General features: G+C 46.9%; 1 protein-coding gene across 2 annotated transcripts in view; it reads left to right on the forward strand.

Annotated features, from left to right (window-relative positions):
* Window positions 1-26,328, forward strand: part of med27 (mediator complex subunit 27) — a 173,747-nt gene that overhangs the window by 134,756 nt on the left and 12,663 nt on the right. For both annotated transcript variants that reach the window (XM_018096710.2, NM_001011132.1), the window contains exons 5-6: window positions 17,085-17,192; window positions 20,443-20,484. In XM_018096710.2, the coding sequence (XP_017952199.1) occupies window positions 17,085-17,192; window positions 20,443-20,484 (150 nt within the window). The remainder of the gene's footprint in view (window positions 1-17,084; window positions 17,193-20,442; window positions 20,485-26,328) is intronic.

A 26,328-nucleotide genomic window follows, 5' to 3' on the forward strand; every position in this document is an offset into this window, starting at 1 on the left:
AAATATTACATCACGGCTGTTCTATGGGCTCCTGGGACCTGTTTTGCAATAGAGAACCCTAGAATTTATTATTACTATGTGCTCCTTCCCAGTGTCGGACTGGCCGACCAGGATACTAGGAAAACTCCCGGTGGGCCCAGGTGTCAGTGGGCCCTCTTGCTTCTGACTATTTGGCCAATTGCACGGTCATACCCTATGTCTATATGGGAAAAAGAGATGGAAGGATAGAGAAGAGAGGCTTGGATAATAAAGAAGTTAAGGGAGGAGAGTAGGAGTAGTAGTTTAGAGAGTGGGCCTATGGTCCAAGGTTTTCTGATGGGCCCCTGGCATCTCAGTCCGACCCTGCTCCTTCCCAATCATTTTAGCATCAATACCGTTTATCATTAGATTTCCCAGCATTCCTCTGAATCAGTCTGTCCCAACTGGCTAAAGTTTTGATGTTCTTCAATAAATCTGAAGGTCCAGAACTTAATGTGGTTCACATTAAAGTTAACTGTTAGTATGCTGTAGAACGTCTTATTCTAAGCAACTTTTTAAATGGTTTTCATTTTTTATTTGTTACAGTTTCTGAGTTAGTTGCCGTCCTTGTCTGCCTCTTTCCAGCTTTCAAATGGGGGTCAGTGACCCCGGCAGCCAAAAAACCATTGCTCTACGAGGCTCCAGTTTTATTGTTACTGTTTATTGCTTTCATTTCTAATTAGGCCCTCTCCTGTTCATCTTCCAATATCTCATTCAAGCCACTGTCTGGTTCCTAAGGTAACTTGGACCCTAGCAACAAGATTACTGCTAAAATTCCAAACTGAAGAGCTCCTGAAGTAAAACCTAAATAATTCAAAAACCACCAAAAAATAATAATTCCAATAGCAGGTTGTCTTCTATCACTGTCTATACCAGCGGTTCTCAACCTCTGGGTCGGGACCCCTTTCACAGGGGTCACCTAAGACCATCGGAAAACACATATTTCCGATGTTCTTAGGAATAATTTTATGGTTGGGGGTCACCACAACATGAGGAACTGTATTAAAGGGTCGCGGCATTAGGAAGGTCTATATCATACTATAAACCCACTCCTAACCTGACCTGGCAAGCCGCTCTATTCATGACCCTCCCATCTCTGATGTCATAAAAAGGGGGTGTGGCACACCTATAAATAGAGGCTACCGGAGACAGAAGCCGGCAGATATCTCGTGTTGGCCCAAACCCACCCAACCCATAGGTTTTGTGCCGGCCCGCTCATCACACATAACTTTTATTGATTCCTATTGGTTCCTAACCTGGCTTTGGAGCAATAAAATAACCCACCCCTGCATAGGAAGAAGCTGTCTGACTCTGGGGAAGCTGAATTTGCTATATATATATTATAATATATACATTTCTGTTCTATAACCGGCTGACCTTCTACTCCGCAAAGAAAGTTGAAGTTCCCTTAATTGCAAACTGGCGGCCGGGAGGGGCATAAATATAAACTGGCGTCTAAACGCACATCAAAGTGGGGACCCAGGGCATGCAGCAAGCTGCTAACTGCTCCCCTAACGTGCACGAGGGGCGGCTATGGATAAACAGACACCCTCTGGCTTAATACATTTCTGCAGATGTATATTTTATTACATATCTTTATTTCTAGTGTCAACAGTTAGGAGCTAGAAGTCCAGAAGATCGTGTTTGGATCGCGGAAATGTCAGGGGGTTGGGTAACTGTATTAGAGGTTCTCTACCTGTGTTTGGAAGAAAAAAATAACCTATATTTTTTAGGTTTACTTCCATTGGCTGCCCATAAACATACTAATATAATCATACAGTCCTCTGTACGTTAGATATTGGTTAGATGGTTGGACATCTGCCAGTGCGCCATGTTGTCCGGTTTATGGTCTATCTCAGAAGGCTGAAGAGGAGTAGGGTTGCCACCCGGTCAGTATTTCACCAGCCTAGCTACTAAAATACCAGCCAGGGCTGGTAAATTTGCAAAAACTTGTCCTCTTCCTGCCCGCCATGGATCCGCTCTTGGGCCACCTCCTATGCCCAATCCCAGCTCTTTTTCAAGCCCGTCCTGCTCAGTATTTCCCCCACCTGCCCTGGATGGTAAAAAGAGAGCCAAATTGTGACAACCCCAAAGAGGGGCCACAACTCCTCTTGACGTGCTACAGTTTCAATACTATCCAATAGGAAGGTGGCCATACCATGAATGGTCCCTACGTTATTGGTGAGATCCCAACAGCCTTCAAGACCAAGGACATGGCTTATTCCTTCTGTGCACAGAACATGTCTTTGAACTGTGTCCCCGATCTTGTTAATCAGCAAAAGCCATAAATTGGTTATTTCCATCCTCTTCCTTTACATTTCATTACATTCTGTGTGTTTGTAGCACCATTGAATTTTCAGTATATTATATAAGCATGACTTGGGCAGGACCAGTTGGTGAAGCAAGGTCAGACATTAATATAGTGCTAGTTGACACAAGGAAATATGGCCGTTGGGTTTTATTATAATGAGGAACCTGTTTGAAGGCTGGGAGGGTTGGACCTTATTACTTAGAATAAAAGGATTAGGCCGAAAAGGCCATAAATTAGAGGCGATGCGGCTCTCCTAAATTATCGATGAAGATGAGATGTTTCGGGAAATCTCCAGCTCAGAGCTGCTAAAATATGGCTCCACAGCTCATCTGTGCCCTGACACCCGTCCCCTGAACATGATGGATCTTTCAGTCTTGATGGCACTGGCTGTGCTTGCGCCAGGCTGGGTGGGATATTTCTTCTCACAGATGGGTGGGTGTTCTGCGACGCTGAGTTCTCAATATTAATTTGGCATCTTGTGCAACTGTAGCCATGGTTTGCCTTAATAAACCACAATGCCTCCCCTCACCCCTGCTACCCTCCCCACATTTATGCTAGCCTCTTCCTCCCTACACTAGCCTGATGCCCCCTCTTCTGTACTATTCCCAAGCACCCTACACCCATAACCTTTGGCAGGGTTTTCTGGTGGTGAACTGGGCCTCCTATACCCATGGGAGTCCTACACACGCACTCCTGATAGACTACTACACTTTCTTTCAACTAGATTGGCATTATTACAGTAGATTTTACTCCCATATTGCACCCTGTGGCTAGTGTTCCTTCCATTTGGGTCTTTTGGCTCTTCAATGGCATGTTCATGAAGCTTCTTTACCTTTGCCAATCATTCATCTGCTGCACCATATCTCTTTTGCCCCTGCCAGTCATATTAGCATGAGATCAATATTATCTCTATATTAATTTAAGCTATATTGGCATGATCATCAACAATATACCACTTCATACGGGTCATGTCTTTTGCTGAATGGTCAACTTAGTGGTGCTCTCTTATCAGTGGATGCTATTCTACTACAACCCATGTCTTCTGCTGAGTGGCCAACTGAGTAGTGCCCTCTTATCAGTGGATCCCATTCTTTCCAACCCATGTCTTCTGCTTAGTGGCCAACTGAGTAGTGCCCTCTTATCAGTGGATCCCATGCTTTCCAACCCATGTCTTCTGCTGAGTGGCCAACTGAGAGGGGCCCTCTTATGAGTGGGTCCCATTCTTCTCCTACCCATGTCTTCTGCTGAGTGGCCAACTGAGAGGGGCCCTCTTATGAGTGGGTCCCATTCTTCTCCAACCCATGTCTTCTGCTGAGTGGCCAACTGAGAGGGGCCCTCTTATGAGTGGGTCCCATTCTCCTCCTACCCATGTCTTCTGCTGAGTGGCCAACTGAGAGGGGCCCTCTTATCAGTGGGTCCCATTCTTCTTCAACCCATGTCTTCTGCTGAGTGGCCATCTGAGAGGGGCCCTCTTATCAGTGGATCCCATTCTTCTCCAACCCATGTCTTCTGCTGAGTGGCCAACTGAGTGGTGCTCTCTTATCATTGGATCCCATGCTTTCCAACCCATGTCTTCTGCTGAGTGGCCAACTGAGTGGTGCTCTCTTATCATTGGATCCCATGCTTTCCAACCCATGTCTTCTGCTGAGTGGCCAACTGAGTGGTGCTCTCTTATCATTGGATCCCATGCTTTCCAACCCATGTCTTCTGCTGAGTGGGACCTTCTTATCAGTGGATCCCATTCCTCTCCCATCAGATTCCTAAACTGCTTTGGGAATCCCTGTTGAGATATAGACTACACTTGTTACCCAGCTCTCATGCTGGAAGCCTGGCGGAAACATATCTTTATTTATATTAGAAAGAAAAATGGCTCCAGAGGGTGATCGATGTCAAGTGCGTAATGTGATACTCCTCTCACACCCAGATTTAATTAAAACTGTGAAGACACTTGCTCCGATCTCGCTAATGGAGTCTAATGAGACTCACACTGAGGCATGCACCTATAATTAAATCATTCAGCTTCCCTCTCGTCCCCCTCCCCTCGAGCAGCCCTTCCAGCTCACAGCATAGAACCGCCGCTCGGCTGCTGCTCTTATTCCTGGTAATAGGTGGCTTACATGGTGTTCACTACATGGCTACCGTTGTGTAAATACAGATGTGGCCAGAATTTTGCACTAGCCTGCTTTACTGCACTGCAGAACTGCTGCTTACAGTGGGGATCAGATAGGATCTGTGCCACTGTGACAGAATGCTCTGTTATACAGATAGCTAGAATCTCAGCCATAAAGCAGGGCAGGACTGCTGCTTACAATGGGGGGGATCAGATAGGATCTGTGCCACTGTGACAGAATGCTCTGTTATACAGATAGCTAGAATCTCAGCCATAAAGCAGGGCAGGACTGCTGCTTACAATGGGGGGATCAGATAGGATCTGTGCCACTGTGACAGAATGCTCTGTTATACAGATAGCTAGAATCTCAGCCATAAAGCAGGGTAGGACTGCTGCTTACAATGGGGGGATCAGATAGGATCTGTGCCACTGTGACAGAATGTTCTGTTATACAGATAGCTAGAATCTCAGCCATAAATCAGGGCAGGACTGCTGCTTACAATGGGGGAATCAGATAGGATCTGTGCCACTGTGACAGAATGCTCTGTTATACAGATAGCTAGAATCTCAGCCATAAAGCAGGGCAGGACTGCTGCTTACAATGGGGGGATCAGATAGGATCTGTGCCACTGTGACAGAATGCTCTGTTATACAGATAGCTAGAATCTCAGCCATAAAGCAGGGCAGGACTGCTGCTTACAATGGGGGGGATCAGATAGGATCTGTGCCACTGTGACAGAATGCTCTGTTATACAGATAGCTAGAATCTCAGCCATAAAGCAGGGCAGGACTGCTGCTTACAGTGGGGATCAGATAGGATCTGTGCCACTGTGACAGAATGCTCTGTTATACAGATAGCTAGAATCTCAGCCATAAAGCAGGGCAGGACTGCTGCTTACAATGGGGGGGATCAGATAGGATCTGTGCCACTGTGACAGAATGCTCTGTTATACAGATAGCTAGAATCTCAGCCATAAAGCAGGGCAGGACTGCTGCTTACAATGGGGGGATCAGATAGGATCTGTGCCACTGTGACAGAATGCTCTGTTATACAGATAGCTAGAATCTCAGCCATAAAGCAGGGTAGGACTGCTGCTTACAATGGGGGGATCAGATAGGATCTGTGCCACTGTGACAGAATGTTCTGTTATACAGATAGCTAGAATCTCAGCCATAAATCAGGGCAGGACTGCTGCTTACAATGGGGGAATCAGATAGGATCTGTGCCACTGTGACAGAATGCTCTGTTATACAGATAGCTAGAATCTCAGCCATAAAGCAGGGCAGGACTGCTGCTTACAATGGGGGGATCAGATAGGATCTGTGCCACTGTGACAGAATGCTCTGTTATACAGATAGCTAGAATCTCAGCCATAAAGCAGGGCAGGACTGCTGCTTACAATGGGGGGGATCAGATAGGATCTGTGCCACTGTGACAGAATGCTCTGTTATACAGATAGCTAGAATCTCAGCCATAAAGCAGGGCAGGACTGCTGCTTACAATGGGGGGGATCAGATAGGATCTGTGCCACTGTGACAGAATGCTCTGTTATACAGATAGCTAGAATCTCAGCCATAAAGCAGGACAGGACTGCTGCTTACAATGGGGGGATCAGATAGGATCGGTGCCACTGTGACAGAATGCTCTGTTATACAGATAGCTAGAATCTCAGCCATAAAGCAGGGCAGGACTGCTGCTTACAATGGGGGGATCAGATAGGATCTGTGCCACTGTGACAGAATGCTCTGTTATACAGATAGCTAGAATCTCAGCCATAAAGCAGGGCAGGACTGCTGCTTACAATGGGGGGGTCAGATAGGATCTGTGCCACTGTGACAGAATGTTCTGTTATACAGATAGCTAGAATCTCAGCCATAAAGCAGGGCAGGGCTGCTGCTTACAATGGGGGGGGGGATCAGATAGGATCTGTGCCACTGTGACAGAATGCTCTGTTATACAGATAGTTAGAATCTCAGCCATAAAGCAGGGCAGGACTGCTGCTTACAATGGGGGGGGATCAGATAGGATCTGTGCCACTGTGACAGAATGCTCTGTTATACAGATAGCTAGAATCTCAGCCATAAAGCAGGGCAGGACTGCTGCTTACATGGGTTACTTACTTACCACAACACATTACTTTTACTAGGCGTATGACCCCTCAAGAATAATGTGCTTGTAGCCTCCTCGGGATGTACACAAAATACATTTGATTGGTGGAAATCTTCCTCGAGGACCAATAATCCTTGCTCCACTAGGCATACATAGAAATAAAGTTGGCCATACATGCCCAGATGGTCAGGCTGTAGAGTCAGCTATATCTGGGCATATATGGCCAAATTAATTCCTTACATATTTATTGTAGCGTTGTGAGGTACCCTTCTATCTCCCCGCATACGTCACCCCAGGTTTCCTTCACTATCATTCGCTCTCGCAATTAACTCAGATTAATGAAATGTAAATAACATCTTTCAGCAGGAGCAGCCTGGTAAGGGAACCCATTAACACGTGTCCAATAACGAGTGGTTTCTTGGCACCTCCATGGCACCGGGGTCCTGGATCAGTTCCTATTAGATTGGAGTCTGCTACTAGTTGGAGTGTATTGCTTAAGGTCTTGTAACCCATAGCAACCAGCCCTTTGTTATGCCTGGAACCAACGGATGCTCCCTACTGATTGGTTACTGGGACTGTCTTCACCTGGAGCAAAGTTTTGTATATAGATTCCCAGTGTTCACGTGGGAAATCTGTCTCCATGCCGAACCAAGCTACCTTTTATTTTTTTGGATATATCGTTTAGTACGTGCCGAGACTCCATAGCAGATACAGGCGGGAGAGATGCTCTCCTTGAATATTGATTGAAATATCTCCCTCTGCCAACCTGAAATTAATTCTCTGCCTAAATTCACCCATCAGTCTCCCCTATTTGTTTCTCCACATTTCATCCAATCTCAGTTTAAAGGGCAAGATGAAAGAAGCCAAAGAGACTGATTTTGGTAGTAATGTTGGCAGAACCTTGGTAGGAAGTCTGGGCAGGGGGCGGTCAGGGTGTAGGGCGGGTGTTAGGGGGCGTGGCTATGCATTCGCCATTGGTGATAGGCTGATTTCTGCGTCATTTAAGGAGATTACGAGTCCAAGTCACAACTAGACAAACAAGCCTAATTGGCCATGTGTGAAAATACTTTATATATTACTTTTATTTGGTATTTCTCAGTCATATCTCGCTAGGCCTACAGTATGCTCTGGTTGTTGGCCTGTGGACCCACTTTCAGATCAGCCTGGTTTGGCCTAGTGTGTGGGTGGCCAATTTGGCCAAAGATCCACTTGCATGGCAACCTTGTCAAGGGGCATATGGTGCCTTTTTCGTTGCACGCCATTGGCCATTGGCCTGCCATTGACCTCCCTTTCCCTATGGGAAAGGGAGGTGGGCAAATTCATTGCCGCTGTAGGAAGAAGCTGATTCTATGTCAATTTAGGTGGGAAGGTGTGGACCCTAGGTTCTTCTACATTGTCCTAAGCCAAGGTGACCAAACACAACTCGTTTTGGGTAAAATTAGGGGGATCTGATCATTGGCTCTAGGATCTTCCTTTGGGGCATATGGAGACCCATTGGATGAGGTATCAAAATGTGGCCAACTGATGGGCTTCTTCTTTGATGGACAGATAAGCTGCTGACTGGGCCATATGTAGAAGACCTTCTTCAGCCACCATCCCCTTCATCCCTGGAACACCAAGGCGTGCGTTTCCCTTCATAGGAATTGAACTGTAGAATTGACCTTGTGTGTATTGTGTATTGATCGGCATTAATATTTCCTACTCTGGCTCTTGCCCTACAGGGGAATATTATCCAGCAAAAGGCTGCCGGGTATGGACAGAGAAAGTTTAGGGCATCATGGGAATATTTCTGCCTTTTTGGGGTTCTATTGCAGGATTCTATCGGGAATGGGACACTGTTTATTCACACTTAACTGCAGAATTTCACATATTATGCACCTAGGCCTGTGGGACTTTCGTGAAAATGATATCCTATTTTATATAAATATGGCTTAGCACTTGTTTTATAGATAACAGCATACCCTATAACTTATACTACACGTGTATATTTATCTGCACTTGAACAGCGTACTACAAGAGACCTATTGAGTATAGCGGCTTTAAAGCTTTGCATCACCATCTTCTGGTAAGAAATGGTATTGCAGAAAATGTGCTGTCCACACACTTTTAAAGGGGAACTCCAACTCCTCGCTCAACAAAAGAAAATCTAATTCTACACAGCTTCCCAATATCCATTCATCCCTCATTCTCACTGGGTTTATAGTTATGTATAACTGTCACTGTGTCTGTCCCTTTCCCTTCTCTGCACTGCTGGTTCTGACTCCTGATACAACTCCCCAATATCCATTCATTCCTCATTCTCACTGGGTTTATAGTTATGTGTAACTGTCACTGTGTCTGTCCCTTTCCCTTCTCTGCACTGCTGGTTCTGACTCCTGATACAACTCCCCAATATCCATTCATTCCTCATTCTCACTGGGTTTATAGTTATGTGTAACTGTCAGCTACTAAAAGCAAACGTCTGTCTGCCTTTTTATATTCTTTGCACTTGAGGTTCTTATTCACAACACTCATAGGCAATAGCAATCCTTGTATAATTAACTATAAACCCAGTGAGAATGAGGAACGAATGGATATTGGGGAGTTGTATCAGGAGTCAGAACCACCAGTGCAGAGAAGGGAAAGGGACAGACACAGTGACAGTTACACATAACTATAAACCCAGTGAGAATGAGGAATGAATGGATATTGGGGAGTTGTATCAGGAGTCAGAACCAGCAGTGCAGAGAAGGGAAAGGGACAGACACAGTGACAGTTACACAGAACTATAAACCCAGTGAGAATGAGGAATGAATGGATATTGGGGAGTTGTATCAGGAGTCAGAACCAGCAGTGCAGGGAAGGGAAAGGGACAGACACAGTGACAGTTACACATAACTATAAACCCAGTGAGAATGAGGAATGAATGGATATTGGGGAGTTGTATCAGGAGTCAGAACCACCAGTGCAGAGAAGGGAAAGGGACAGACACAGTGACAGTTACACATAACTATAAACCCAGTGAGAATGAGGGATGAATGGATATTGGGGAGTTGTATCAGGAGTCAGAACCAGCAGTGCAGAGAAGAGAAAGGGACAGACACAGTGACAGTTACACATAACTATAAACCCAGTGAGAATGAGGAATGAATGGGTATTGAGAAGCTGCGTAGAATTATAATTTCTTTCATTATGCACAAAAACAGTGTTTGGGTTGAGTTCCCCTTTAACAACCTTGATACCTGAAATCACCACGGCCCTCCCAGAATTCCCAGCCAGCCATTCAGACAAGGTATATAGACACTACAGGAGAGTCAGTGTTGCTATTTATCCCCATGGGGGTAACCAAGCCAGCGGCTACACCCCCCCTACCTTAATCTGCTTGCCGGTGAGCGATTGCTCTCTGTTAATTAGGACATTTAGCGACCAGAAAAAAAAAAAAAACCAAGAAAAGAAATAATAAACTCCCGAAAGGCTGACTAAAACTTTTACCCTGATCTAAAAAGTGTTCTCTCTCCAAAGAGATGTATTGTAATGTGCGGCTAATTAATATTTCAGCACCTCGCAGATTCGCAACTTCAAAGCGCCTCCTAAGGCTGCGAGTGCTCCTTCGATCCTGCTCGAGTCTGTTTAGTGCTTTTCATGCCGGAGCAGCTGTCTGTCTAACAAGAGCCCTCTCCCAGCTCGCTCGTCCTTGCTTGATATTGGGGAATGGTAATGCAGCTACAGTGTGAATAGGAGGCCAAGTGCAAGGGATTCTGGGGGGTTACATTGCCTGCGGCGGGGGGGGGGGGTTCAAAGTAATGACCTCTCCATCCTGCCAGATGCTTTTATTCAAAGAAAAGTGATTAGAAAGTGCTTCTTAGAAAGGAAGGGTTGGGGGAATGGAAGCAAAGTTATCCGTTTCTGCTTGACCGCGATAAGTCGGTAAGAACGGCACCGCAGTCTTGCTTTATGGCAGAATAAATGGCATTACCAATAGCTGGTCATTTCAGCAATGCGTTTTTAGTCTTATAAGGATTGGCCGTTGTCGTGCAGCAACGGCCACGAGGCATGTAAAGGTCCCTATAACACATGTGGCATTGTGGTCACGGGAGCTTACAGCCGGAGGCACACTTGCCAAATTGAGGCTTTCTTGGTAAAGCGTTTTCATTTGAAAATCAGGCCCAGGTATGGGACCTGTTATCCAGAATGCTCAGGTTTTCCAGGTAAAGGGGTCTTTCTGTCATTTGGATCTCCATATAGGGTTGCCACCTCTGCCGGCATTTGTAGCTGAGCGAGGGGTGGGCAGTGATGTTACGGGGTGGGGCCAGGACATCAGGGGGCAGGGAAGAGGTGGTCCATGTTGCCACTGGGAGGGGCTATGCGGTGGCCAATCGCCACGTCAATCTCGGTGATACCTGCCCCTTCCAAAAACGGGGCCAAAAACGGACAGGTGGCAACCCTATCTCCATACCTTAAGTCTACTCAATGTTTCATTATTAAATAAACCCAATAGGGCTGTTCTGCCCCAATAAGGGGTAATTATATCTTAGTTGGGATCATGTACAGGTACTGTTTTATTATTACAGAGAAAAGGGAATCATTTAACCATTAAATAAACCCAATAGGGCTGTTCTGCCCCCAATAAGGGGTAATTATATCTTAGTTGGGATCATGTACAGGTACTGTTTTATTATTACAGAGAAAAGGGAATCATATAACCATCAAATAAACCCAATAGGATTATTCTGCCCCCAATAAGGGGTAATTATATCTTAGTTGGGATCAAGTACAGGTACTGTTTTATTATTACAGAGAAAAGGGAATCATATAACCATGAAATAAACCCAATAGGGCTGTTCTGCCCCAATAAGGGGTAATTATATCTTAGTTGGGATCAAGTACAGGTACTGTTTTATTATTACAGAGAAAAGGGAATCATATAACCATGAAATAAACCCAATAGGGCTGTTCTGCCCCCAATAAGGGGTAATTATATCTTAGTTGGGATCAAGTACAGGTACTGTTTTATTATTACAGAGAAAAGGGAATCATTTAACCATGAAATAAACCCAATAGGGCTGTTCTGCCCCAATAAGGGGTAATTATATCTTAGTTGGGATCAAGTACAGGTACTGTTTTATTATTACAGAGAAAAGGGAATCATTTAACCATTAAATAAACCCAATAGGGCTGTTCTGCCCCAATAAGGGGTAATTATATCTTAGTTGGGATCAAGTACAGGTACTGTTTTATTATTACAGAGAAAAGGGAATCATTTAACCATTAAATAAACCCAATAGGGCTGTTCTGCCCCCAATAAGGGGTAATTATATCTTAGTTGGGATCCCCAGTGCTGTGCCCCTGGTATTTACCCGGTCGAGCGGAAGCAGCAGAGAGCAATTTATTGTCAGCCGTTCCCATACTTAGCACTGAGCTGTAGAGAGGAGGCCGGCAGATGGGTTCCAGCAAGGAGCAATATTCCTGTCTTATTAGTAAGGATCTATGGTGATCCCCTAAGGATGGAGGCTCTTAAAATTCAAAGCTTTTTAGTAAAACTCTGTGCCTCCAACAATTCCTGATTCAGGTTCATTTCAGCAACTTCTCCTTCATTGGCATTAAAGGGGCAGTACAGTAGCAACTCGCATGTGTGTATGCGTTGTGTAGATAGATCCTACCTGAAACCAACTGTGAGCAGCAGTCCTGCCCTGCTTTATGGCTGAGATTCTAGCTATCTGTATAACAGAGCATTCTGTCACAGTGGCACAGATCCTATCTGATCCCCCCATTGTAAGCAGCAGTCCTGCCCTGCTTTATGGCTGAGATTCTAGCTATCTGTATAACAGAGCATTCTGTCACAGTGGCACAGATCCTATCTGATCCCCCCATTGTAAGCAGCAGTCCTGCCCTGCTTTATGGCTGAGATTCTAGCTATCTGTATAACAGAGCATTCTGTCACAGTGGCACAGATCCTATCTGATCCCCCCCCCCCCCATTGTAAGCAGCAGTCCTGCCCTGCTTTATGGCTGAGATTCTAGCTATCTGTATAACAGAGCATTCTGTCACAGTGGCACAGATCCTATCTGATCCCCCCATTGTAAGCAGCAGTCCTGCCCTGCTTTATGGCTGAGATTCTAGCTATCTGTATAACAGAGCATTCTGTCACAGTGGCACAGATTCTGGGTACAGCACAGTTTCTGCGGGGGGATAATAGCCTGAATGTTTGTTAGAGCAGAATTCCTTGTTCCGTGCCTGTATATTTACCTGCTGGGCTGCCACGCGTCGGACAGAGAGCTAATTGGTTAGAACATTTCCTGCCTCCATCAGGACCCAGTACAGAAGATTGTTTTGGGACCTGTAACTTTTTTTCCCAAGCGAAAGGAACGTTTGGACATCTCTTTATTCCATGTTCTCTGTTGTGAGAGGAACAAAAAGTTTTCATCTTGCACTGAGCGCTCTGTCTGGGGCTTTTCAAAGGTATCTAACTGTCATCTCATCCTTTCCGCTGCCAAAGAGGTGTCACTCTATATTAGTTGTCCTGCCGGGAAGATGTGAGAAGTCCCTTAGCCACCTGCAAGCTTTGCCTGCAATGGGAATTAATTTGTAGCAGGGAGGGGGTTCTGTTATGTGAAGCTGCCAGAGTGGCTTTCTGCCTCGTGCCCAATCTGCCTGCGCTTTCCCAAAATGCTTTGCTACCTGAGCTCCGTGTGCTGTGCTGCTCTTATAAACTACAGCTCCCAGCATCCTGAGCAAGGTATAGTAGGGAGAGATGGTGCCTATAGTAGCAGTGGGATAATAGACTCTGGGAAGGGACTGGGGCTGTGGGATAGCAGGTATAGTAGGAAGAGATGGTGCCTATAGTAGCAGTGGGATAATAGCCTCTGGGAAGGGACTGGGGCTGTGGGATAGCAGGTATAGTAGGGAGAGATGGTGCCTATAGTAGCAGTGGGATAATAGACTCTGGGAAGGGACTGGGGCTGTGGGATAGCAGGTATAGTAGGGAGAGATGGTGCCTATAGTAGCAGTGGGATAATAGCCTCTGGGAAGGGACTGGGGCTGTGGGATAGCAGGTATAGTAGGGAGAGATGGTGCCTATAGTAGCAGTGGGGGGATAATTGCCTCTGGGAAGGGACTGGGGCTGTGGGATAGCAGGTATAGTAGGGAGAGATGGTGCCTATAGTAGCAGTGGGGGGATAATTGCCTCTGGGAAGGGACTGGGGCTGTGGGATAGCAGATATAGTAGGGGGAGATGGTGCCTATAGTAGCAGTGGGGGGATAATAGCCTCTGGGAAGGGACTGGGGCTGTGGGATAGCAGGTATAGTAGGGAGAGATGGTGCCTATAGTAGCAGTGGGGGGATAATAGCCTCTGGGAAGGGACTGGGGCTGTGGGATAGCAGGTATAGTAGGGAGAGATGGTGCCTATAGTAGCAGTGGGGGGATAGTAGCCTCTGGGAAGTGACTGGGGCTGTGGGATAGCAGGTATAGTAGGGAGAGATGGTGCCTATAGTAGCAGTGGGATAATAGACTCTGGGAAGGGACTGGGGCTGTGGGATAGCAGGTATAGTAGGGAGAGATGGTGCCTATAGTAGCAGTGGGATAATAGACTCTGGGAAGGGACTGGGGCTGTGGGATAGCAGGTATAGTAGGGAGAGATGGTGCCTATAGTAGCAGTGGGATAATAGCCTCTGGGAAGGGACTGGGGCTGTGGGATAGCAGGTATAGTAGGGAGAGATGGTGCCTATAGTAGCAGTGGGGGGATAATAGCCTCTGGGAAGGGACTGGGGCTGTGGGATAGCAGGTATAGTAGGGAGAGATGGTGCCTATAGTAGCAGTGGGGGGATAATTGCCTCTGGGAAGGGACTGGGGCTGTGGGATAGCAGATATAGTAGGGGGAGATGGTGCCTATAGTAGCAGTGGGGGGATAATAGCCTCTGGGAAGGGACTGGGGCTGTGGGATAGCAGGTATAGTAGGGAGAGATGGTGCCTATAGTAGCAGTGGGGGGATAATAGCCTCTGGGAAGGGACTGGGGCTGTGGGATAGCAGGTATAGTAGGGAGAGATGGTGCCTATAGTAGCAGTGGGGGGATAGTAGCCTCTGGGAAGTGACTGGGGCTGTGGGATAGCAGGTATAGTAGGGAGAGATGGTGCCTATAGTAGCAGTGGGGGGATAATAGCCTCTGGGAAGGGACTGGGGCTGTGGGATAGCAGGTATAGTAGGGAGAGATGGTGCCTATAGTAGCAGTGGGGGGATAATAGCCTCTGGGAAGCGACTGGGGCTGTGGGATAGCAGGTATAGTAGGGAGAGAGGTTGCCTATAGTAGCAGTGGGGGGATAATAGCCTCTGGGAAGCGACTGGGGCTGTGGGATAGCAGGTATAGTAGGGAGAGATGGTGCCTATAGTAGCAGTGGGATAATAGCCTCTGGGAAGGGACTGGGGCTGTGGGATAGAAGGTATAGTAGGGAGAGATGGTGCCTATAGTAGCAGTGGGGGGATAATAACCTCTGGGAAGGGACTGGGGCTGTGGGATAGCAGGTATAGTAGGGAGAGATGGTGCCTATAGTAACAGTGGGGGGATAATAGCCTCTGGGAAGGGACAGGGGCTGTGGGCAGTAGGTATAGTAGGGAGAGATGGTGCCTGGAGTTGGCACTTAGAGCTCTACCCCTGGCAACGGTATCCTAGTACTATCTGTCCTGATCTTTGGAAGAGACAAGATTGCTGTTACCTTACTTGCCACCCCCCCCCCCCCCCATCCAGTATATTTCTTAATTGCAATCCATTCCATCCTCTCCTGATCCCCCCTGGCCCATTAGCCAACCCTGTACCCCTAACTCTCCCCATCCATCTGCGCTGTGGCTCCCACTCCCAGCATGCCGTTTAATCCTTGGCTTCCCTTCCTCCTCCTCCTCGTTTTCACGTTCCTGCACATTTCTAGCCCCTCTTCCTCTCCCATATGTGTATCCCCGCCAGTTAGGCATTCCTTTACTGTGCGTGCCAAGGTCAGCCCAAGGTTTATGTTGCAGAGTGCCGGCACAGTTGGCACAATGAGTAGGAATACGGATAGTAAAGTGCCAACCGGGGGCTGATGTGACTCCTGGCACCCCCCTTGCTCTAGATTCGCTCACTGAATCCCAAACTGCGGACGAAGCCATCTGGGTGCTCTCCATGCCAGCTCGGAGTCAGCGGCCATTCATTGTAGCAGTGACCTGAGGAAGCTCTGGTGCGTCTGCCCTGGCACGGCTACACAGCGCCATTGGCCAGGCGTTCCCTGCGAGTGTCGGAAGCATGTTTGGTGCCAGACGGCTCGTTCCGTTAGTCTTGCAGCATAGAAAAAAACGTTTATCCCTCTGCCAGTCTCTCCGGCCTGAGTGGAATCCAAATAACTGACATATAGGGACATTTCATTGGCTAATTGGGCCGCCAGATGGAGAGGCCAGAAACTCATATGAACCTCAAATCTACAGCCCAATTGGTATCTATAGCCCCCCCCCCTACAGCCCAATGGGTATCTATAGATATCTCTTCCCTCTGCCCCCCCCCTTCCCTACAGCCCAATCGGTATCTATAGATATCTCTTCCCTCTGCCCCCTCCCCTACAGCCCAATGGGTATCTTGTCTCAACCCTTTCTCCTTGTAGAGTGTAAGCTCTTTTGGGCAAGGCCCTCTTCACCTCCTGTATCGGTTATTGGTTGCTTTATATGTTACTCTGTATGTCCAATGTATGTAACCCACTTATTGTACAGCGCTGCGGGATATGTTGGCGCTTTATAAATAAATGTTAATAATAATAATATCTATAGATATCTCTTCCCTGTGCTCCCCCTACAGCCCAATGGGTATCTAGATATCTCTTCCCTCTGCCCCCCCCCTACAGCCCAATGGGTATATATAGATATCACTTCCCTGTGCCCCCCCCCTACAGCCCAATGGGTATCTATAGATATCACTTCCCTGTGCCCCCCCTACAGCCCAATGGGTATCTATAGATATCTATTCCCTCTGCCCCCCCTACAGCCCAATGGGTATATATAGATATCACTTCCCTGTGCCCCCCCCTACAGCCCAATGGGTATCTATAGATATCACTTCCCTGTGCCCCCCCTACAGCCCAATGGTTATCTATAGATATCACTTCCCTGTGCCCCCCCCTACAGCCCAATGGGTATCTATAGATATCTATTCCCTCTGCCCCCCCTACAGCCCAATGGGTATATATAGATATCACTTCCCAGTGCCCCCCCCCGCTACAGCCAAATGGGTATATATAGATATCACTTCCCTGTGCCCCCCCCTACAGCCCAATGGATATCTATAGATATCACTTCCCTGTGTCTCTTCCCCCACCTTTATGCAGAACTCAAGGGTCTCTCATTAGTTGTTGGACTACAACTCCCACCAGCCCCTTGAGATGATGGGATTTTCTGGGCCCCCAGAAGCCGCTGCACCCTCTAAGCAATGGGCAGCCATTGTGGTCAAACACCATAAATACCCCGTTCATATATGGGCACAAATGAAATTGTCGGTGAGTAAGTGCCGTCCCCTCCCTGAGTGTTTTCTCTCTGTTTCCCATACAGGTGACCCTGGGGAAAGTGCTCAAAGTCATCGTGGTAATGCGCAGCCTTTTCATTGACCGCACCATAGTCAAGGGCTACAACGAGAACGTTTATACAGAGGACGGCAAGGTGAGACGTGCATGGACTCCCCCCCAAAATATTAATTTATTATGTTCATCCCAGTATCTAAAATATAGATAAAAGGGAGGAATAGGGTCCCCTTATTGCCCCCAACTGCCTACATGTCCCTCATTGAGCTCCATGAATCATTTTACCCCCCCAAATAATGGAGTAAAGTTTGTGATTCCAGAAAATGTCTTAAGACGCAGAGCTCCCTTGTTGCTTGTCCTTAGGTGCCCCGCTCTGGGACGCTGAGAAATTGTAATCCCCTTATAACCCCCCCATGCTATAAACAAACACTGCGCAGAGGGGAGGACGGTAGCTCTGTAAATAGCTCAGCGAGGCTCAGTGTGACCCCTCCATCATACACAATAAGCCCAGACGCAGACCCCCCAAAGTTGCTTTTGGTACATGCCAGGAAAGAATAGCTGAGAGACCCAGGGGCCCAAGCTGAACCAGCTCACCTCCAGGCGGGGGGGGGGTTGCATTGTAGGTACCAGAAAAACAACTGTGATTTATCTAGTCAGCTGCAGATCTCTTGGGCCGGCTCGGAGCGGCTCCATTGGGCTGCATTAATATGAGAATCAGGTTGAGCGGCTGATTACAGCCGGCACCGTGCTCTTTCCGACCCAAAGGCCACATTATAATGAGAGGGGAATGCTGTAGGAAGTTTAATTACCATGCAGCCGTTCTACCTACTCCTGCTCTATACGGAGGGGGGGGATGCTTTAGGAATTGGGGATGAGCTAAAGCCCCGCAGTGGGGTTTGTGCGCTAAACCTCAGCTCACAAGATTTGCCCCTGGGTGCCATCAGGCTGTTCAACAAGTTGTAGGGTTCCCCTGCCACCCAGCTCTCATGGGGCTGGCATTATATTGTGAATAGAAGCCAAGGTCTGCGTTCGCTAGAAATCACCGTTTTTGTCAGCTTTATAGGGGCCCCCGTGCTGAACGGCACATAGTGTTTCATTTACAGCTGGTTCTACAGGGCTGCCCCCCAGTCGGTATGTGCCCAGACTAAAGGTCCCCATACACGGGCTGATTCTAGCTGTCGATATGGGTCCCTTAGACTGATTCAGCAGCTAATCGGCCCGTGTATGGGCACTACCGACGGGCCTGCCCGACCGATATCTGGCCTGAAATCGGGCAGATCTCGATCGGGCAGGTTAGAAAATCTACTCGGATCGGGGACCTCATCAGCTCGTTGATGCGGTCCCTGGACCGACTGTGCCTATGCCCGTCATTATAATTCGATCGTTTGGCCCCAGGGATTCTCCCAATATCGCCCTATGGGTGGGGATATCGGGAGAAGATCCGCTCGATTGGTGACATCGCCAAGCGAGCGGATCGGCCCATGTATGGAGACCTTAAAGGTGGCCATACACGTAGCAATTTCCATCTTTCTTGCGGGTCTGTGCTCCCCCTCACAGACCAATGGATCGTTCCCACCCTCCACTGACATTCACGGCTGAATAGATATGGAGGTAGAAACAATAGAAATGCCTGAATCGGAATCGGAGCCTTTTGCGATATCTGTTGCCTTGTCGAGCCGCCATACATGCACCGAATATCGTACAAAACGAGGTTTCATACGATATTATCGTGCGTGTATATCCAGCTTAAACCACTAGCCAGGGCCGGGGCCCTACAAATTGATACCAGCAATATATCTGCCAGTAAATTTATAAAGATGGCAGCCCTACCCATAATCCCTTCCTTCCCTGACTCTCTTCCTCAGCAGGTAACCACCATTTATATAGAGGCCTCTGCCCACTGCCCCACCCCATTTGCCCACTGCCCGCCCCATTTGCCCACTGCCCGCCCCCAACCTAAAGACCATTATTAATAAAAAAAAAAATGGTGGCCACACTATATTTCTATAGGCTGTTGTCTCAAATGAGTGGATGAATATAAAGGCGGCCATATTGTGCAATGGGCTCTTGTATGGTAGAGGTCCATTCATCCCTCTCTATCCCCAATAGCACCCAATGTACAACCCTGCCCTATGTATCTAATTCTTTTAATCACCAGGGGTCACCTTGACATTACACAAGGAACAACTACAGACAAAAAGAACCTTTAATGGAAGCGCCATGGTGCCATCTTTTTCTCCTTAATTGCCTCTAACGATGCTATAATATTACAGCAGTTCTACAGATGGGGGGTTGTTGGGGGGAGTGCTTTTCTAAAACCATTTGCAATTGCTCTTCATTTTGTATTGTTTGTGTTTTTTTAATTACTTAGCAACCCTCCAGTTAGGAATATCAGCAGCTATATAGGGTTGCTGGGGTCCAAATTTCCCCTAGCAACCAGGCAGTGGTTCGAATGAGAAACTGGAATATGAATAGGAGTGGCCCTGAATAGAAAGATAAGGAATAATAAAATGGTAGCTTCAGGGAGCAATTGTTTTTTTTTTGGTTGCCACGGTCAGTGACCCCATTTTGAAAGATGGAAAAGGGTCCGAAGAGGAAAGCAAGTAATTATAAAAACTATGAAAAAAAATGAAGACCAATTAAAAAGTTGCTAATAACTTACTAAAGGTTAACCTTGACCTGTGAGGCTACAATTTACTTTTTATTCCTTATCATTTAGTTCAGGCCACACTCCTATTCATCTTCCAGTTTCTCATTCACAACCACTGCCTGGTTGCTAGGCTAGACTGGACCCTAGCAACCAGGATGGTTGCTGAAATTGCAAACTGGGGAGCTGCTAAACAAAAAGCTCTACATATCCTGATGATATAACCAATTTGGAGGGTACGTCCAATCGCATGTAGAAGTGGAACATCTTGTCCTCGGAACTTTCTGTGCACTGGGAAAAAGTGCAAAGCCATATGCTGCCCCCTGCTGTTAGGTAACCATATAAACCATATATATATAGTATATCCCAGAGCTCAGACGCTTGGACATTGATTTGGAAAGATTAGAGGCTGCTCATTGATACTGGGGGCTATGTATAGCTCTGGATCGTTGGTACCAGACTCTTCTAGATATTCAATACTTCAGCACTGAAACCCTATTCACTTCCTTCTGGTTATTGTTTTCAGGGCCGTACAACTCCCAGTATCTTCATAAAAAAGAATTCTAATTGGTGCAGCCAGATCTGAAGTGCATTTGTGATCTCAGAGCCGATTGGCCGGCTCACCCTGAATGTGATCCCGCACTTTAGCTATCCGGCTGCGGGGAACATTGTATTGGAATATGTGACTATGTTTAGCTTATATTTACTGTATCTTTCTTTTTTTTCCCTGTTATTTTTGCAGTTGGACATATGGTCGAAGTCCAATTACCAAGTCTTCCAGAAGGTAGGACAAGCCCTTCGCTGCTTGTGATGTCGGCTTTTTCTCTTTGTGCCCTGGAAATTCTGCTGCTGTAATCAATCCGCCAGGACACAAACCAGGGCGGGTCGCTCCCACTGACTCCCCTTTTGGGGGCAAATGGTTTCAGATTCAGAGCTAGAAAAGTCCTTTCAACTCATAAACCCCCCCAGAAAGCAACACTTTCCCTACTCATTCTTTCCTGGTACTTACCTACTTATGTGTATTAAATTCTGCAGTGGTTTGGTTTCCTAGGCCTCTGCTCAGCCTCCTTATCGCTTTCACTGTCCCAGATAAATTAGTTGTGGGTGTTACTAGCGAGCTAAATGGACCGTGCCCCCTTCATTGACTCAAGGGTCAGGTGATTATTGCTCGTAAACGTTCCCTTCAGCAAGTGCCTGACCCGCGGGTCCATTGGCCATTGAAATGAATGTCTCCTACTTGTTAGCAGGAAGACATTGAGACTTAACGACGCACTAAAGAACTAGTTCCGTATTTAGGTCCGGGGCCACTCTAGGCCAGAGATGTCAACCCCCCTATTTTGTGCGGGAGTTACCCGATTTTGGTGGCCCCCCCGGCAGCATTCTCCCAATTTTGACAAATTCTCCTGCAGTGAATTCTGGGTGCAGTATTTTTCGGCCATATTTCCCCCAGCACCTGTGCTGTTAAGGTTGACAGCTCTGCCCAATGCACGAGACCAGCCCCACCATCGTAAGTCTCCGGCAGCGGCTGGGCAGATTTTTACAAAAAATTGAATCTATTATATAGGTGGGGGCCACCGGCCAATATCTGCCACCTTAGGCATGGGCCCTCACTATATATATATATATCAATGCAGCTCTGTTAAGAACACGTGCAGCGTGCAATTTGCCATGAGTTTTTTACCCATAATGCACCGTTCCCCCCCCCACAATTTCAGCATAATTGCATCTGTAGAAGGGGAGAAATTATGCCAAAGTGCCAAATACTTTTTTGACTGATATTTGACACGTTAGTACTTTCACTGCAGTGTCATTTCCAGTGTTTGGTGGCAAAATGACATCCAAATGTGAATTGTTAGGCGCAAGTCTCAGGGATGGGAGCTCCAGGGTGGGGCTGGAACTAGGGGTAGGTAGAAGAGGCACTTGCCTAGGGTGCAACCATGGGGGGGGGGGTACTAAGCATGTACCTTTTCCTTTGCCTACCCCTAGTCTGGGCCCTTGTTCCCCTGGGATCATGCAATGGAGTGGCGCTCAGTGGCCGGACAGGTTGTATAAGGCTCCCGGCTGGCATGGCCCAGCTCTGCTCCTGGGTTCTGTTGGGTCAGTAGACCCACTTGCATGTGATATGGAACAGGAAGGGGGGACGTACGCACTGGTGGGGAGCGCAACTCTAGGGAAGTGGAGCGTCTATGAATGTCAGTACGGTTAAAGGAGAAGGAAAGGCTAATAAAGAGTTAATCCCAAGCTGCAGGCATACCTTCAGTTCTCTCAATAGTGCCCTTAAGTCTCCCCATATTTCTCCCGTTCAGATGATCAGAAGCCTCATAGGGAAAAAAAACACTGAGCTGTGTAAAGAAAATTCCCATAATGCCTCGCTCCTGCACCAAGACCAAGACTGCTGTACATGCCCAGTGTGTAAGACTATGAGGAATCTTCCTGCTGATTGGCTCAGATCGCAAATTCCTAAGGGGGGCGGGAAGTTCTTAGCATTCTTGAGCAGGAGAGAGGAGAGAGCTACGTGTCTCTGGCACAGGAATTACTGAGACAAGGAAGGAGACAAGAAATCCTGTTTCTTTTGATAGAGGACCTTACATAGACCTTTCTGATAAAGCTTACTTAGTTTTTACCTTTCCTTCTCCTTTAATGAATGCAGGAATCTGGAAACAGCTTCCATTTTGTCCCCAAAAAGTCTATAACTGAGCCCTATAGCGTAAAGCAGACAATTTTAATACTCTGCCATGGATAGTAATATCTCCGATAGTTTGTCCTCTGGGGGGCGCTGATTCACGGTATAAGTTAGATGGAACTAGTTGCTCCATAGTGCAAAATAATATCTGGCCATGGGGTTTGTCCAGCTACTGTAGCGCTCAGTAGACAGTAGTCTCTCTCCAGCAGTAACAGACAGCTGCACGTCCCTCGCGGGCCCCCCGAGACCGCTCTATCACTGACCCTTTTCGCGGCAAATTCCCACCGCAATAATCGTTGCTTTAACACCTGCATCTAACCAGATCTCTGCTTGTAAAACTGGCAGCGCTGTCAGAGAATGAGATGAACGAGGCGCTCTCTCCCCACAGGCAGCCATGGCATTCCGACGGCGGGCAGGGGGGGCACCTCTACCCCTGCAGCCCTGACTGGCACAGCCCAGCTGAATTCATTTTGCTTTTCATTTTCCCAAAAGTGCTGAGTCGGTGAGGCTGCGTTATTAGGCAAGTTTGTTTATTAAACCCCCCCGTCTTGTCGGAGGGGCCGGGGAACTTGGTGTTCGCAAAGGACAATCTATATATCTGGGAAGTCCTTATATTGGCAGCTCGGCAGAGGGCATTCTTATTAGGCTTCCAAATAATCTAATTGGGACTAGTGCAGACTGGGGGCCGGGGGCTTCTAGGTGCCTTTGAAGGACTCTCTGAGCAGTTGCCACTAGGTCACTCTCTGCTTCTGGATTATTCCCCTATGGTATCAGCTGGATTTTATTGCCCCCCTTCTCCAAGAATGTTCCCCACGGCTGGATCTTAATGCTCTTTGTCCATATATGTTCCCTTATAGATTTATGGCTAAATCTTACTAACTCGATGTCAATTCCCTATGGCAGGGATCCCCAACCCAAGCATTAATGAGCTGCACAAACATCAAAAAAGTACTTTGGGGATGCCAAATAATGACTGTGATTGGCTATTGGGTAGCCCCATGTAGACTGCTCTTCTTGGAGTAAAACTGTCTCTGGTCTTCCAAAACAGAAATTTAAAAATGGGCTCCTACTTTGAGGCCACATCAGAGGGGGTGGTGAACAACATGTTGCTCTCGAGCCACTAGTTGGGGATCACAGGCCTATGGGATTAGCTATATGGCTTTGGTTTAGTGTCCCTTTTCTGTGTACTTTTCCTTGTATGGTCCATGTCATACCAGGTAAACCTGTCTAGTTGGTTTAGAAAAGACTTCTTTGTAGTTCATCAAAATAGTTCAACCAAAATCAGCCATGGTTGCAGCCCTTCATATATGGCCAATGGATGCCTTTCGCCTTGGGATCAGCTGTATAGTAGGATCTTACTTTTCCTTTTGTTTGTGTGTTCTCTATGGGATCAGCTGTAGGACCTTATCTTTCTCCTTCATGGGATGAACCATTTGTGTGGATCTTCTGCTCTTCTACCCTCTTATGTGTTGTCTCAACTATTTGACCTTAATTCTGCCCTTGCTCCATGGTTATATAGAAGGAATTTCCAATAAACTAGAGATAGGAGCTTATTGATATCTTGTAAATATATTACAACAAAGTATCTAGTTGGTGGTCCCACTGACCAAGCCTTGATGGAACCCATCACTGTCAATTTGTGAGTTAGTTATTTTTCCTTACCCAATAGTTTATCCTTCATTATGGTTTAACGTTACAATCATTGTAATGCTCTCATTGGTTTACTCTTCAGAACTTTTCATACCACTATGGGCGGGTCTTCTTGTGAATGTTCTGATAAACTCAAGACTATAGTTCTTCTCCGTGCCCAGCTGAAAATTGGCAACACATGGAGCCAGAAAATCAAGGGCAGTCAGTACTTAGCTTCAACAATTTACTTTTGCCTAATTTTGGTCATAGTTGGGTGTCTCCCTGACCCGGCAAATGGTAAAACCACTATATATAATTCTCCATCCCACCAGTAGAACACACCAACATTGTTATGGCTTTCCTTTATTGCTCTTTTTCCCATCCTCTCCTCCTCCAAACACAAGAGCGGGCCCTAAAGCAAAGGCAACCAATTTGTAGGCTCTACATCCTCCTGAGTGGTGTTGAACTTCATTGCAGGGAACAGAGCCTTCCCTTTGTTGCTTCCCGATGGGGTTTTGCCTGCTACAAAAGAATTTAGAAATAGAGAGGTTTATTCTTATCAGGGACCTCAAACAATAGCCGGAGAAAAGCTGGCCCCGTTGACAATAGCGGCGCATATTTCATTCATTTCACTGACATTTAACGTTCCCAATAAATTGACTTTTTAGCGAGAATCTTCCCACCTCCACCTCCCACTTTGTCTCCAGAACCCAGGATGTCCTACCTGCCTGCGCCCCATTTATAGGGAAGAAAAACCTCATCTGTTTGCTCTTGTGTGGAGCCCCAGGTATCCGGCAGGCAGCTGAATAGATGATACGAGCGAGTAGACACAACTGACTGCGTCACGCCGAGCTTCAAGCGGCTAAACAAAGTATTGGGAAGCCTATAAATGCTCTGCTGGGCAGCAGGCCCCATTAGGGCTTCAGCTTGGCTTCTACTGTCTAATAAAGGGGGTTTCTGTAAGAATCTGTGATCCATTGGGTTCTATTTTTAATCTTATTTTTCTCTACTCTCTTCCATTCATTATCTTTTTTCTGCTTTTTAATTAATTTATTTATTTTTTGCCAATTTTCCTTTCTCTTTTGATGTCCTGTCTTCCTCTTCTAGTTTAATTCCACCCCTTTTCTCTTTTTGGTTTCCCCCATTCTCCTATCTACCCCCTCTCTTGGTGCTCTCCCCTTCAGCTGCTTTCTGTTCTTCTTTTCAGATTTCTGATTAGTCTAGTTCATGACTTAATATAGTTATATGAATGTCATTAAGCTTAACCTTGTTGGTTAAAATGGTCGGCCAATGTTTTGGCTACAGGTGCTAGAGGAAGAAATCTGATGGTGAGAATGACGGTGTGATGGTAAAAGAGGGATTGTTAGGGCAAGTTAAAGAGGAGATGCAGTGGCAGTTAGGGTTGGCATGAAGAGCTAAGTGATAAGCATTATTAGCTATGTACAGGTGTGGGGGAAAGTACATACTGTGCCCCCAGACTGGGGAGATCCTCTTGTTTGGTTGCTCACTTACCCATTGGATGTTGCTCCCAGTGGCCTCAAAGTTGCTGCTTATTTTTGAATTCCTGGCTTAGAGACAAATTGTGGTTGCATAAAAACCTGGCGTAATGCCAAACAGAGCCTTCTGTAGGCTGCCAGTCCACACAGGGGGTACCAAATAGCCAATCATAGCAATAATTTGGCACCCCCGAACCTTTTTAAAGTTTGTGTTACTCCCCAACACTTTTTCCATTTGAATGTGGGTTTAAAAGGTTGGCGACCCCTGGTCTATACAGTCTTGTTGGTAATATGGGGTCTTCACCCATCAGGTTTTTTTAAACCTGGGCAGATATTCTTCAGGCAGCTTGAAATTTAGCCCCATACATGATAAGCAGCCTACCCATTTGGAGAGGCCAATGGTTCACCTTCCTTAGTATAAAGAGTCTTGCAGGGTAACAATTAGGATTGAGATAAGGTCAAGTAGCCATAATATTTGAGTCACTGTAGGCCAGGGATACCCAACCTTTCTTAAGGTCCCCATACAGGTGAAGATCCGCTCGCTTGGCGAGATCGCCAAGTGAACGGATCTTCACCCGATATCCCCACCTAAGGGGGGGGCGATATCAGGGAAGCTTGTAGGTAAAAAAAAAAAATTCGATCGTTTGGCCCTGGGGCCAAACGATCGAATTATATTGGCGGCAATGGGCAGTCGGTTCGGGGACCACATCAACAAGCCGATGCGGTCCCCGATCTGACTGAATTTTCTAACCTGCCCGATCGATATCTGGCCAATTTTAGGCCAGATATCGGTCGGGCAGGCCCCTCGTTTCTGCCCCTA

Source organism: Xenopus tropicalis, chromosome 8 (assembly GCF_000004195.4).
Source record: "Xenopus tropicalis strain Nigerian chromosome 8, UCB_Xtro_10.0, whole genome shotgun sequence".
NCBI classification, from domain to species: Eukaryota; Metazoa; Chordata; class Amphibia; order Anura; family Pipidae; genus Xenopus; species Xenopus tropicalis.